At 39.9% G+C, this 14,904-nt stretch overlaps 2 protein-coding genes across 2 annotated transcripts; both read right to left on the bottom strand.

Annotated features, from left to right (window-relative positions):
* Positions 1-3,949: 3,949 nt before the first annotated feature.
* LOC144059757 (somatostatin-1B-like) lies at positions 3,950-5,640 on the bottom strand. The gene is made up of 2 exons (XM_077579002.1): positions 5,416-5,640; positions 3,950-4,477 (listed from the first exon to the last, which is right to left on the bottom strand). Exons 1-2 carry the CDS (start codon positions 5,521-5,523, stop codon positions 4,244-4,246), a joined length of 342 nt encoding a protein of 113 aa, XP_077435128.1. The 5' UTR covers positions 5,524-5,640; the 3' UTR covers positions 3,950-4,243.
* Positions 5,641-9,608: 3,968 nt separating this feature from the next.
* Positions 9,609-14,723, bottom strand: srm (spermidine synthase). Its single transcript, XM_077555281.1, has 8 exons — positions 14,459-14,723; positions 14,026-14,146; positions 13,827-13,919; positions 13,303-13,456; positions 13,000-13,083; positions 10,866-11,011; positions 10,643-10,765; positions 9,609-10,418 (listed from the first exon to the last, which is right to left on the bottom strand). Exons 1-8 carry the CDS (start codon positions 14,587-14,589, stop codon positions 10,401-10,403), a joined length of 870 nt encoding a protein of 289 aa, XP_077411407.1. The 5' UTR covers positions 14,590-14,723; the 3' UTR covers positions 9,609-10,400.
* Positions 14,724-14,904: the final 181 nt, after the last annotated feature.

Here is a 14,904-nt window from a genome sequence, read left to right as displayed (position 1 = left end):
CTCCGGGGGAAAAAACATGCCGAGTAAAAACTGCTGTTATGGAACTTGCAGAAACGACTCCAACACTACGACTGTCCACATATGAAGAATGTTTATTTTTATTCGTTTCCCGAAGCCAAAAATTCAGAGGGATAAATGTGAACAGGGATTAACTTGTGCGGACGTCCAAAAGAGCAGTTTAACGGCAGCAAAGTGAGCCTTTCACCTTCATATGTGTTAAACATTTTGTTGGGGGCCATGCATGTTCCTACGGATGACAATCCTGATTCCTTGCCGGCTACCGCCGTCCTGAAGAGGTAAGCGATTTCCTTTTTTTTTGTTTGTTTGGCACTACCCCGACTGCCGGACTACAATAATGAATGACTAGGAAAAATGCTAAAATGGCTTTGCCACTGTTGTTCAGACATGTCTTGCTTACCGCCGGATTTAAAAAAAAAAAAAAATTGCCTTTCATATAAATCGTGGCATGCTGTGACATGTATGAAAATGTATCTGTAGGGCCTTTTCTGAATTAAGCAAACAGCCTTTATAAGCGGGAAGGATAAAATAATTGAAAGAATTGAGGTATAGCGAGTGTTGTTGGTTGTGCCCAAGAATTTCCGAGTAGAATTGCGATCGGTACACACACACGCACACACACAAAAAGCAATAAAAATGTGCCCCCAACAACTGTCAAAGACGTAAGACAACCAGATATGACAAACAGGGCATATGGTGCTTGTTGATGTATTGAGAAGGAAAAAAAACTTTACCTCTGGATCAGGTCGGCTCTTTTTCCCATCTTTTTTAGTTCTCTACACTCAAACTATCTCTTCAATTGAACATTAGTATGTTCCTCAACGTATATACCAGTGAATTTGGCATCAGGGACATCATCCTTGAACAGAATTAGGTTTAGCTCAGTAGACACTCGTAGACTGTTTACATGTGTGTAGCATGACTGCCCGCCGAGTTTGACCCCCTCGCTAGACTCATGAATATTAATTAAGTGTGGTGACATGTATCGTGCGGTACACCATTTAGATGACTGTTTGCATGCAGGCAACAACCCTTGTAAAACCCCCAAATTGGCAATATTTGGGGTTTGAAAGGCCATGTAAACACACGCAATAACTCGAATATGCTCTTATTCGGGTTTAAAAAAAAACCTTTCATAACCGGAATACTGGTTCATATATATATATATATATATATATATATTTTCTATTTTTTTTCTTTTCTTTTTTTTGGGGGGAGAAAAAAATACTGGTTCATATAAACGCAATCGGTATAACTCGAATGGTCGGGGCGTTGTTTTTAGTTGTGCGGATGCTCACAACCACTTCTTCATCTCCTTTCCCTCTTCTTCGCTTATTTGTATTCGCAAGGAATCTCGGTCTTTGTAGTAACGACTTGTATGTGCAGTGCCGTCCCATTCGCTACACGGGCCTTGCTTGAATACATTGATTTCTCTGCGGCGTTTTCACGTTATATTGTGCCTCTATGACACTTGTGGCACGTTAACTATTCATGTGAGACAGACGCAACATCACTGGTAATGCTTAAACAATGTTTATCTCCAGCTTGCAGTGTTCAACAATACACGTCCATGTAGGAACATTAGATGACACACACATAGTTTTGCTTTATCCAAACGAGTAAGTCCATGCTTCTGGCGTGAACCGACAAGAACTACACTACTGGAGCGGGTAGGAAACCGACTACTTTATTTAGCGTGGTGAGTGACATGAATATAATGTATTTTATTGACCGTTTTATGTTAGAAGCGGAAATGACGTCTATTTCTGCCATGACGCCGTCCGTGCTTCGCCCCCTAATTGAGTTATTCCAAATGTATACAGGGGTAACTCAAACGCGTAAACGTGTTATTTCGATTGTTCCAGAAACCCAAATTCCGACCATAACCCGAATATTGCCTGCATGTAAATACAATGATTTGCAGATACCGTTCAACATACATTGAATTGAATAAACTACAAAAGACAATATATTAAATGTTCAAACTGATAAAATGATCCAAAAACGCTGGGACAAGCGTCATGGTTACCACTGTGTTACATTAGCTTTCCTTTTTAACAACACTCAATGCATATTTGAAAGATGAGGACACAAGTTTGAAGCTTTGTAGATTGGGTTCTTTCCCATTCTTGTTATGTACAACTTTTCAGTTGCTCACCAGTCTGGGATCTCAGTTGTCATATTTTGTGATTCAGAATGTGCCACACGGAAGGTGGCCAGACCAGCGCTCACCTTCTTTTACCACAAAGCCACACTGTTGTAACCCGTGCAGAATGTATGCAGTCAATAACATCTCCTAGAATCTATTTCTGAAGGAAAGTCTACTTTTGCAACGTCTTTACCGCTTTGATTCAGGTTCCCGACTCCCACGTGTTAGCGATCAATTCAGTTAGATATGATTTGACGCTTGCCGGTATGAAAGAAAAATAACCTCACGGGTGTCGCGATCCAGGCAACAGCCAGAGGATGTAATTACATGTCTTTGAGCACTTACCATCTTGTGACTGTCTCCTTAGATTTTGCAAGATGGGTCATTAAAGCGCTTTTCTTGCAAGCCCACACTACACTAACAGAAGAATTAGATCACTACAACCTTTAATGTTCCAGTCACGATTCAGTCAGCGTTGTGAACAATATTAACTCAACCTTTGCACCTGTGAAACAAACGCATTTCTGAGTCATTATCTCTTATTCATCCTATTCTGGGTAGTCACAAAGTGATCCAGTAATGTAGGGAAAACGCGCTGTACTTGCCTTTCCTCCTTGGTAGCATATTTAAAAAAAACATTTATTCAGAAAGTTGGCTTGGTGGAGCATGTTTAGTGTCTGTGTCTGCATAGTAAAGAGATTCTGGGTTCAAATCTTTTGATCAGATGGTGCAGTGGAGTTAGCATGCCTTCCTGCCACATCGAAAAAAAAACATGCAGGTTAGGTTCATTGAATACACTAAATAGTTGTGGATGGATGTGAGTGTGATTCATTGTTTGTGTTGATTGATTGGCAACCAGTCCAGTCCAGGGTGAACCCTTGTCACTACCGTCAACGGGATAAGCAGTTGAAAATGAATGAAAAGTTGGTTATTTTTTTCAACTGTACTATTGTAAACTCCAACAACAGTAATAAACTTAGGTTTAATATATAGTTACATTTATAATATAAAGTAGGCAAAGGATTGGCTCTTTCTTTGTACAGATTAACTATTATACAAAAAAAAAAAGAAATACCAGATGGTTTTATTCTGCAGAATGATTGTACTTAAAGTGCTTGTGAGTTAATTAAATGTTATTTGTATAGCGGGTAACAGGATTGGCCACTAATAAACACGACATATTCGGTAATGAATCACCATTGAGAGGTTTTGCTTGCAAATCATGTACATTCACATTACAGTTAATTGAGCTCATAAGAGAGTTTGTCTGATGGAGAACTATATAATGTAATAAATAGCAAGGCGATGGGGCAGAAACTTTCTGTCTGATCTTTCTTGACAGCAGGATTACAAACGTGACGACATTCCGCAAACTGGAAAATGAATTATTTTCCTCGGGCTTAACGACCTGTGATAAGTCACTAAAGCGCATGGCCGTGAATAATTAACGACGGCCGTCAGAATTGGACGGTACTTACTGAGGACCTGCATCAATGAATGATCTAATGCAAACAGACTTAAAGATTCCTTATTGAATCCTAAAACATTATCTTTTAAATCTATAATATGGTCACATTTTGATTGAATTAAATTCATTTTGCTAATGCATATTATTGATCACATTTGGTGATAATGGCACAGTCTTGTATGTTTTTTAATAGTACTAAATGTCATTGCTTCACTTGTTTAAGACTACAACTGTTTACATAGTATATTTGTAAGCCTAAAATATAACAATTGTAAGCAGCAATAAAGCTTTGAGGCACACATTTTTCCATCCAACACTTCTATTTCCCAAGCAGGTGAAAAGACTGATGTATTTATTTTACCATGTCCAAATATTACAAGATTTATTCTTTAGCCTGAAAAGAAAGATGGCACATCCATAAATACATACATACATAAGGTATACATAAATAAATAGGTACATAAATACAGTACACGTGTTGATAAGTCACACAGTGTGTCCTGTGAAGTTCATCAATGCAGGTGGAAGTGATGTGCACAGCTGAGGTCCACTACAGTTCATGAGGGGCTGGCAGGGGGTGGCCCGCTTGTTTGTTTGTTTTTTTTCTGTTAGCACGAGGTGAAGGTTTTCCAGAAGAAGTTTTTACAGGGTGCCTTGCGGTCACGCTGAGGCAGTGATAGCCTGTTGTAGACGGCCCTCTCCTCCAGGCGCGACCCCAGCGGCTCCTCCAGCTCCTCGGGCGACGGCTCCTCTGGGAGCATGTTGGTGTCTAACGCCCCCTCCAGCAAACTGGCCACCAGCTTAAGGATCAGCTCTTTGCGCTCTTTGCTGAGGTCCTGTCCCTATAGGAGCACAGTAACACTGATTATTTAGTTTACTTTTGCACTTTTTGCATGTGACACTGTTGACTTTGGAACATTTCAAAGAGGAATTGCAACAAGAAATTGTTATAATCCATCTATTCAGCAATCGATCTGTCTATCCGTATTGGACACTGCATTAGGTACACCTGCTGTATATAATAGGCTTTAATTCAAAAGATGCATCCAGAATTTTGTTTATACAAAGACATTTACTCTGTTTGTCTTGACACCTTCACAATGTTATTTTTTTATTTTTTTTACAGATTGAAAAAATAATAACAATATCGTATTTATTCTGATTAAAAACTGCTTCTAAATATTAGGAACAGCTCTCAGTATAATGTAGCAAATTTGTTACACACTTATTTACAGTGTATGTATATTATATGTGCATGTTTATATACAATTAATATATATAGGTATATACACTTATATAGACCTAGATACATATGTACGTATATATATATATATAACACCAGTAAGACTCAATTGTTTTGTTTGATTTATTTTTGATTGATTTCAATTCATTTCTCTTGTATTACCTGTAAAAGGTTGCATATCGTCACACTTAAAATAATTGCCTATCATTTTTTTTTGTGCCTAAATCATCTCCTCATGATGCAAATGGTTCTTCTTTTTTTTTGTGATTCCTGAAAAATCTGAAAAAAATGACTTAGGCAATTATTTTTAAGAAGGTATCAATATACAAATTTTTTTCCTATGTAAAAAACTTTTTGAGACTGTAAAAAGTGGCAAACAAATCAACAATAATAACCATAAGCACCTCTCTGACAGCAAAAAATAAATAAAACAATCTCTCAATAAGACAGAAATATGCAGGTATACCGAACGTTGTATGCAGTTAACACACTAAAATTGGTTAATGACAGAAGAAGAAAAAAGCGCTTGATTCTCACCCTGTTCAGCCCCTGCATGGGGCTCCTGTCCTCGGCAGGAAGCACGGCGGCTGCTCTGACACTGAGCAGAACCCCCATGAAAGCTACTAACACCACCAGGATCTGCATGCTGGGACTTTGGAGAGAGCCGCTGGGACCAGCCAGAGATCCAGAGCAGGAGATGGAGCGGCGGGAGTGGAAGTAGTAGTAGAGGTAGTAGCTCAGCTGGTGGTCACCAAGATTTGGAAATCGGAGAGGTACTGCTTTGCCTCTGTGCCCCTCACTCTTTTTATACGGTTGGGTGACGTGGAAGGTGGTGGGAGTATGACGGAGTGGGTTTGTGTGTGGGAGTTTATGGGGGTGGGGAAGGGTCAAAGCAGAACAAATGGAAGGAGTGAACAGTTAACCTTTCTGACAAGGTAGACATGTGGTCCATCTGCGGCAGCAAAATAAAAAATAAAAAATCTTGGGCGATAGAGAATTTAAAAAGACTACTTTACACAGCCAATCAAAAGGTCACTCAAACGTATTCATAACCAAGTGGCCACAGGCTGACTTGTTGTCAATGATGTGGCGCCATTGCTGATGGGCTCTGTGACACCTTGAAATGACAATCGAATGGTCTGACACGGGACCCGACTTGAGGAAATGCACGACAAAATCTGGCCCGAGGAAACGTTTCAAAAGGACGACAGAGACAATTTTCCCTCAGCGAGGAGATGGAGCTCAAGTTTAACCTAACGCATCACTCTAACAATCCAATTTTCATGTACTATCATGAACAACGGCGCTCTTATGGGTGCTGACTGTGCTTTGAAAAGAACGTCAGCTATCAAAGTCAGCCGCTGGCATATTGAAATATTTAGCTCAATCAGTAGCAATTGGATGCAATTCAGTGTCTTTTTATTGAAGTGAATAACTTCTATCAGAAAAATTTCTTGTGCAGCCACATTATGTTTGTGAGGCCGCCATCTGCCTTGACTGCTTTAGTCCAAGAGGAAAGGAATACTGCACAGTGAACCCGAGGATGGCCGAAAAAATATAGAGCGAGAGGGCGAAAGAGAGGGCGAATGAGGGAGAGAGAGAGAGAAATTATACTATAACTGGATTTGCCAATAGATGCCACAAGATGGCGGAAATTGACTAATGTTGTCTAAAGAAGTTCTTAAACACAACATAATTCCCTGGCATCAAGATGCCATAAGTGGGAGCCCCCAAACAGCACATAGGTGAGTTTTAAGGGGAAAAAAAACAATGCAAATATGCACAAAGATTCTATAACCGCACTGCAGGTCTTAAACGGTAATAACACGTAGGCTCGTGATTCTTAACCACTGTGCCACAGCTGTGACAAATCATCAGGTGTGCCACAGATGTGCTCAATATTGACTAGAAATAATGTATCTTTGTACTGAACATCTGGCCATGCCGGTGGCGCATAGTGAAAGGCAGAACACTGAAATGCTTTACCACAAGATAGATAGAAAGGTTCATAACGAACCTGCAACCTGCTTGTTTGCAATTACAAGTGGTCTCCCATCCAAATAATAGATATTTTTAAGTTACTGCATAGTTTCTTACAAAGCCTAACCTAAATTAATATAACAGCAACATTAGTAACTAAGACTCGTTCATGATTTTAACAATATTGTTCTCCTTCCAAAATTTTGGACAAAAATAATTCATATCCTTAAATATTGCAGATATGCATTATCCCCAACATACTGTATCAACAAGTACTTACTGTTGACTAGAGACGGGCAGGTGTGATGATGAATAATTGCTCATATTTGCAAACGCCATTCTTCAATGTGTGATACAGCACAATTACCGCAAAGTTGTGACGTATGCAGACAAGGCCGCTGGCAGGGATCAGAGCTTCCCTCCATTCCAGTCGGTCTTGGTCGGTGTGTATCAATTGATTGGCTGTGCTTTCAGATCCGTTTTTAACATGTTTGGCTCACTCACTACTTGATCTCTGGAAGGCCCCGAGCAAATCGGGAGATTAAACAAGAACTGAAAAAACAACAAATGAAGGATCAAGAAATGTCCACAAAAAGTTTCTATACCATGTAAGAGACGTCACCGAGACACCGTCGCTCATCAGTTCACATGACGTAAGCTGATTTGATTATTGCGTTTCATATGTTGGCTATTCTGGTCCTGCGTGACAGTATTAACACCACTAAACACTTCAATATGGAATGGTGACAGCACGGCCGACAGTGCTGTCGGCATGAATTATGTGTGTTGTACTTGCACTTTATGACTTCCAGTTTAAGAATATATAATGTATGCTCTATATGAAAGGGTATTAGGGCCACTTTGAAAAGACAAAGGAAAAAAAAGACAATGAGTTGCAAATTGTATATTTCTGGAGCAAAAAAAGTTGTATATTGGAGAAAAAAGATCTCATGATCTCACAATCTTGTGAGAAAAAATTGTTGTTGCAGAATTATGTTTTTCCCAAGAAAAGATGTTATTTTGCAGAGACAGTCATGTATTTTGGAGAAATAAAGTGGCATATTTTGGAGAAAAGACAAAATGTTACAAGAAAGAATGTCTCAATCATATAAGAATAAAGGCATGTTGTCTAGGAAAAAAACATGTTGGAGAAAAGTGGTAGATATTGGTGAAAAAAAAGTTGCTTTTTTTAGAAAAAAAACAAGATATTTTTAGGTAAAGTTGTATTTTTATGTAAAAATTGATAGCCATATAAAGAAAATAGTATATCTGAGATTGTAAAATAACTTTAAGGGCGAAGGTCATATTTCAAGCTATACAACACGATAAAGAGTTGTGAATTTTATTTTTATAGCATGTTTTTGTGAAAAATAAATAGACTAATTAAAGAAAAAAAAAGGTCAGATATTTTTGGAGTAAGTGCTGGACTTTTTTTTTTGTCATACTGGAGGAAAACATACAACTTACCAACTGTGCATATTCTCCATTAGTTTTGAATTGAAGAAACAAAGTTGTTGCTTCTTAATTGTATAGCACACATTAAACTGCTTTATTTAGATTAATTAATGAATGAATCATCTTTGCTGATGATGCATTTTTTTAAGTCCACTGCTATTCTTGACTGCCTTTGGTTGTCTTGGTAAATTTGTCCCTATATATAGTTAATTTTATTTTGTTAAAAAAAATATTTTTCTAAAAATCAATCTTTTCTCTGAGGTCTAATAACCTTTTCTGAGTGTTCCAAATAGGAGCACTGTCATTTGCTGGCATGGATAAAACTACATTGCAAAAAAAAAAACAATTACATCTGTAAAAAACACAGAAAAAAAGCAACAACTTACAGTATAGTCAAAGCATGCCATGAAGAATCTCGTAGTGTATTCGTGCGCCTAACCCTCATTCGCAATGATAAATTTGCCGCAAAATCAAATTCATTCCTGCCATCTGGTGTTTAGAACGTGTAAGTGCAACAGAGACAGCAACACCACCAAGGATTTTTTTTGATAAAGTTTGCCTGGGTTTACTTCAGACCTCAAGCACCCTTAAACTACTAAGTATTAACACTACTGGGCAATTGTCACTCGGTCCAAATACATGCGATCTGCAGAAGATGGCTCTAACTCCTACATGATACGTTTTTTTGTAACACCTCTTCAATTGCAGCGAAGTCTACATCTTGGTGATTGAACACTTCTTCAATATTAAAGTGTATGCAAAGTCGATTCAAGACTAACTAGCTCAAAGAGGGCCCACCTCAAGCCGTGTCACTCATCAGTCCTCACCATAACAGAAGTCACTTCCTTTAAGAAAGGAATGAACATTTAACATCGACCAAGCCAAGAGTTAACATTGAAGTATTAGGACCTATTGATCGAAGCATTATCAGATATGCTCTGCCCTGTGAGTGTTTCCCCACTTTATTGAGCCAAGGCACAGGTTTTAAATCTGAAAAATCTTAGCGCAAAGAAATGTCATAAAATATATATTAGAGCTGTCAAACGATTGTTTAAATTTTTTTTTGATTAATCACATCTTGCGCTCAAAATTAAGTGTGATTAATCTGCGTTAATACATGTTTAATGCAATATTTTTGGGGTGATTAATCAATGAGTTAACTTTAACAGCAAATACTTGATATTAGACACACCATTTCAAGGACCTTTGAAAATGGATGAAGCTATACAACCAGACCTACTAAAGTGTTGTAGAAAAGAAAAAGTCACAACTGATTATTTAAAAAAAAAAACTGATTTATGATAGTTAATGAGTTTTATTTTATTTTATTTTTAAAATGCAGTTTCTTCTTAAAGATTCACAGCAATCGGCTTCAGACGTTAGCTAAAAAAAATAACACTGTAATACTGTATAATGGCGTCCCACTGTCAGTCTTAACACATTACAAGCTTCCTATCGTTAGCCAAACCCCAGTAACTGCATAATTTAGCCTTTTAACTCACGTCGCAGCTTCAGTTCTAAATATGAAATGCATAATTCATAACAAAGCAGAGCATCAAGCAGTTGTTAGGTTTTTGTTTTGTTTTGAAGGGACCATTTCTATCTGACTGTTACTGTAATACATACCGAACCAGATTCAACAAAGAACCCACTGAGGAGCACTCGCTTACGAATTCATGAGGATGTGTTTGGATTCTCAACGAGAAAAGAGCCTTTCCATTGAGAGTGCAGCAATACATTGCAATTACATGCAATGATACAATGCAATTTGAACGGTACAGTCCTTGAGAATGAGGTCAGGGTTGGATGGCGTCATCAGTGATTGCTCATGAGACGAGCTCAGAATGAACATGGTTAATAGAAGACATGAGGAAATAAACAACACCAGTGTTTGTTTAGGAATGAAGGATGAAAAGAAACAGATGGCAACTGTCCCCCGTCTCGTAAACGAATCTTGGAATCTTGAGGAGACTACACTTTCGGGGGGGGGGGGGGGTCTTCACCGTGCTGAGGAGGAGGAGCTGCATTTGTTCATCTGCGGCTCGAGGAGCAGGTGGAGGACAAACACGCTGCTCTGCTGTGGCCAATCAAGCTTCTTTGAGTACCTGTCAATCACCATGAAGACAAAGTAGGAAAGATCATGGGTTTGACCACCGTTATTGAGCCAAGGCATATTTTACATTTAAACCCTGTAAAAGTCATTTCTTTCTAGATGCTTGCCATTCAAACAAGAAGATATGTTTACTGCTTATTTATAATTACCCGTAAGTCGTGCTGCGTGCTGCTCATACGCTAGAAAAGTATGCTTTGCTTCTTTTTTGACACTGACCTTTCTGGCAAACTCAGGAAGGACGAATGCTGCTTTGTGAATCTCTGTGTTATAATATTTCAGGTTCATGCTTTCCAATTCTCCTTTTGACAGTTCTTTCACTGGCTTCTGGAAATGTGTCCCCTGAAATAATTATTCAATCAGACACTGGGAAGCAGCAAGCACATTTGTATCTTGTGTGTGTGTGTGTGTGGATTGGGCGGGGGGGGGGGGGGTGACTTACAGGATTTTTACTGCAGAGCATGAATCCAATTTGACCACTGGGATATGTTGGGATGGTGCCATAGGCATAGTCCACCACAGGGAACAATGTTTTGCAGAAGGTTTGCATTTCCTTTATCAGGTCCAAATGTAACCATTGACATTCTCCTGCGCACATGACAAGAACAGTCTGTAAAATAAGCACCAGCGCTTTTGGCATACTTCTGTCCAATTTCACACAAAGGCTGAAAGATGAAAAGGTAAACTACTACTTTTACTTGGTTCTGCAACCAAGACTGGAATTAGGGCCCGAGCATGCAGCTAAAAGATTCTAGCTATGTGCAGGGTTAGGGATAAACACTCCCTAAAAAAAGTTTACAATTGCCAATATTAATACTATGAACCAAAATGTACCACAAACTATAATCAAAACATTTATAACTTACAAACTTATTATACATGAATTACACTTAATGGTTAACAGATGAGGGCAGCACGGTGGCTGACTGGTTAGCACGTCTGCCTCCCAGTGCTGAGGACATGAGATCGAGTCCGGGCTTCGGCCTTCCTGGGTGGAGTTTGCATGTTCTCCCCGTGCTTGCGTGGGTTTTCACCGGGTACTCCGGTTTCCTCCCACATTCCAAAGACATGCATGGCAGGTTAATCGAACACTCCAAATTGTCCATAGGTGTGATTGTGAGTATGGTTGTTTGTCTCTGTGTGCCCTGTGATTGGCTGGCAACCAGTTCAGGGTGTACCCTGCCTACTGCCTGAAGCCAGCTGGGATAGGCTCCAGCACCCCCGCGACCCTTGTGAGGAAAAGCGGTCAAGAAAATGGATGGATGGATGGATGGTTAACAGATGAATCATCCATTTTCTTAAGCGCTTAGTCCTCACAAGGGTCGCTCGCTGGAGCCCATCCCAGCTGGCTTCGGGCAGTAGGCGGAGTACACTCTGAAATGGTTGCCAGCCAATCGAAGGGCACACACAGACAAACAACCCCACTCACAATCTCACCTCGGGACAATTTAGATATTTCAATTAACCTACCATGCATGTTTTTCGGAATGTTTGAGGAAACCGACAAAGGCACGGGGAGAGCATGCAAACTCGACCCAGGAAGGTCGAAGCCCAGACTCCATCTCACGTTCTCTGTACTGGGAGGCGGACGTGCTAACCAGTCAGCCACCGTGCTGCCCCCTTAACAGATACATCGATTTAGAAAAAAAAAAATCATCAAACGTGTGAAGACGCTGGCATGCATGTCACTGCTTCTTAAAAATACATTTTGCAGCACTGTTTGCCCAGGTCAAAAATGATGCTTGGTGGGCTTCACTGGCAGCACCCCCAGCCTCCATCATCCCTCACACCCACCAGCCCAGGAAAAAAACACTGAAATTTGCACCAAAAAAAAGGCTCAAATGACCCATTTCTGAAAAGTAGCCCTAAACAAAGCCACCGTGTGCCATTTTGACTTCTCGTACCTTTTTAGGGCTATTTTCCAAAACAAACATAAAATGAAATTTGAACCAAGAATATAAGAGACCTGGGTGACACTGAATTTCAATTTTCCTCAGTGTAGTGTAATTGCGGTTCCACCCTTCTGGCAGAAATGTACTGCTGCAGTTATGCTCTCGCATGGCTATATGATCTGTTTGTGCATGTGTGCTTATGCAATGCATATAGCATAACAGGAGGAGTCGGCACACATTCTGAGTAGCTTCAAGCTGTATCATTTCAGTCCTTTGGATCCATATGATTTTTTTGTCCTCCATCAGAGTGAGGAAAATGATCAAGGAATAACCATGGGGAAAAAATTACGCATTCATTTGATAAATCCAAGCAATAGACAAGAAAAAGGTACGGTGAACCGACGCATATCGTCTATGCATTTATGATACGTTTACTGTTCCGAAAGGATTCGATTCAGTAGGATAATAGATTCGATATGCCTCAGTTTCACAGGGTATGATGCAATGAGTAAATGCAGCCTTCAAAGATATTTCTCTGATAAAAGCGGATTCAATACATTTTTCGATATATTTAAAGTGGAATGATTGAGTTTGATGCATTCATTTATTTTATAGAAATACAAAAAAGGTTTTTCAACGCAAACTCACTATTTACACCCTTAGAGGAAGTGAAATAAAAAGTACCCTGGGAGCACAGAATTCCGCCATTTGTCAATGCTGTCTTCATCAGTTGATAGTAACTCTCCTTGAATAAACTCTCAGCCGGGCCTGCAACATGATATTAAAAAATAATAAGAATCAGACAAGTGAGGTCAAGTTTATTTGTAAAGCCTATAATTACAAAACGGTCTTAAAGGGGTTCACATGTCTATGCGTACATTTAGTGAAATGAGCTGCATGAAGATGTCTTTTGGGGAAATTGATCCTTCTCAGGACTGCCCCCTCCTCCCCTGGCACAAACATGCAAAGAGTTGTCATTACACTTACCAACAGGGTCAGATGAATCGGTAATAATGACGTCGAAGGCATCTTGGTTTTGCTTCATAAACTCAAAGCCATCTCCAACATGGAGGGTGAGCTTTGGACTGAAGAAACCTTTGGCCATGCCTGGGAGGAACTTCTTCGAGACATCAATGACATCCTACACAGTAGACAAATGTGGCAGTTGCAGTGAACATGGTCTATTAAAATAATAATAATTAGAATAAGTTACGTGTATTCAACTTTCGGGTAACTTTTACTGGCCACTTCCCTGTGAAAACATCCTGTTCAAAGCTTTGCAATGGTGAGGTAAAGTTGATCAAATATTTGGTGTTGTTTCTGTCTCATAATGTCAAAATGTGACGAGCATGATGGAGGAGACTCTTTAAATAACCAGTTGTGATTGAACAACAATTATTGATAGCTGTGTAAAGCGTGAAATTCCGCTCCTTGGTAGAGAAGCGCAACAATCCTAACTTGAGTAGTGTTTACTATTGAGCGCAAGTTTGCTGAGTGTTATTTGTCCTCACCTCATCGATCTCGCAGAGAACCACCGACTCTACCTGCGGATTCTTCACCACTTCCCTTAGCACGCCACCATCACCACCCCCAATAATGAGGACCTTAAAAAAAAGGTGACACAAACTTAGCATGTCTATGCAATGCTTTAGGATAGTCTAAGGATAAAATCACATGAAATAGATATTTTTGTTTAAATGCATATGTTACCTTCTTGGGGCAAGGGTGGCTGTACAGGGGAAGGTTGGCTATCATTTCTTGATATGCAAACTCATCTCTCTCCGTGCACTGGATCACTCCATCCAGTACCAGCACGTTGCCGTACGTTTTACTGAAATAAGTTACACAGTTAACGGTGTTACAGAAAAACGTGATTTACACCTTTAACATTTTGATTAACTCACACCACCTACACATACGTGTAGCAAAAACTGATTCGGGAACGTACACACCCTGAAATTAAATAATATAGTCTACCACAAAGTTTTTTTCACGTATGACAATACCAATCGTGGTTATTTTAGTAAGATGCTTCTTTGTTATCTTGTCGTTAGATATCCCGATGATACTACAGCACATTGTCAGAACAGCACCCACAGGAGCTAGCAGCGTTAGCAAATTGCAGGAGTAGTGAAGAACACACCTCTTGAACACCAACACGTCTTGAAATTTGGATTTCTTGTGATAGAGGACCTCGTCTACTTGGAGACTAGTGGCTTGGCCGGGCCATAATGTGCACGTCTCCTTAAACCAGCCGTCCCTGATATTGTCCATGCCGGTAGCCCCGCGAGCTCAGGTAAACGTGTTTATAAACGAGCCAACGTGACACGCGACAACGTTTTGACACTTACGATATGACTGACAGCCATACTTGCTGCTTCGCATCAGAACGAATAGCAGACGCCTGACGTCACGCCGCACAGTTAAACTATCCAATGGGGTGCGGAGATATGAGTGCTCGTCACATAGTTTGCTTGACTTGCACCAGCACCGCCCCTAAGCCCATGTGAGACTGTAGTGCGGCTGCGCAGTTCTCAACGTGATAGCGGAATAGGGTGTTTGTGTACGTGCGTCTGTAGCGGGGTTTGT

The sequence above is a fragment of the Vanacampus margaritifer genome, chromosome 1 (assembly GCF_051991255.1).
Source record: "Vanacampus margaritifer isolate UIUO_Vmar chromosome 1, RoL_Vmar_1.0, whole genome shotgun sequence".
Classification (NCBI taxonomy): domain Eukaryota; kingdom Metazoa; phylum Chordata; class Actinopteri; order Syngnathiformes; family Syngnathidae; genus Vanacampus; species Vanacampus margaritifer.
Note: the sequence above shows the minus strand (reverse complement) of the source record. Positions and strands in the feature narration are given on the sequence as shown.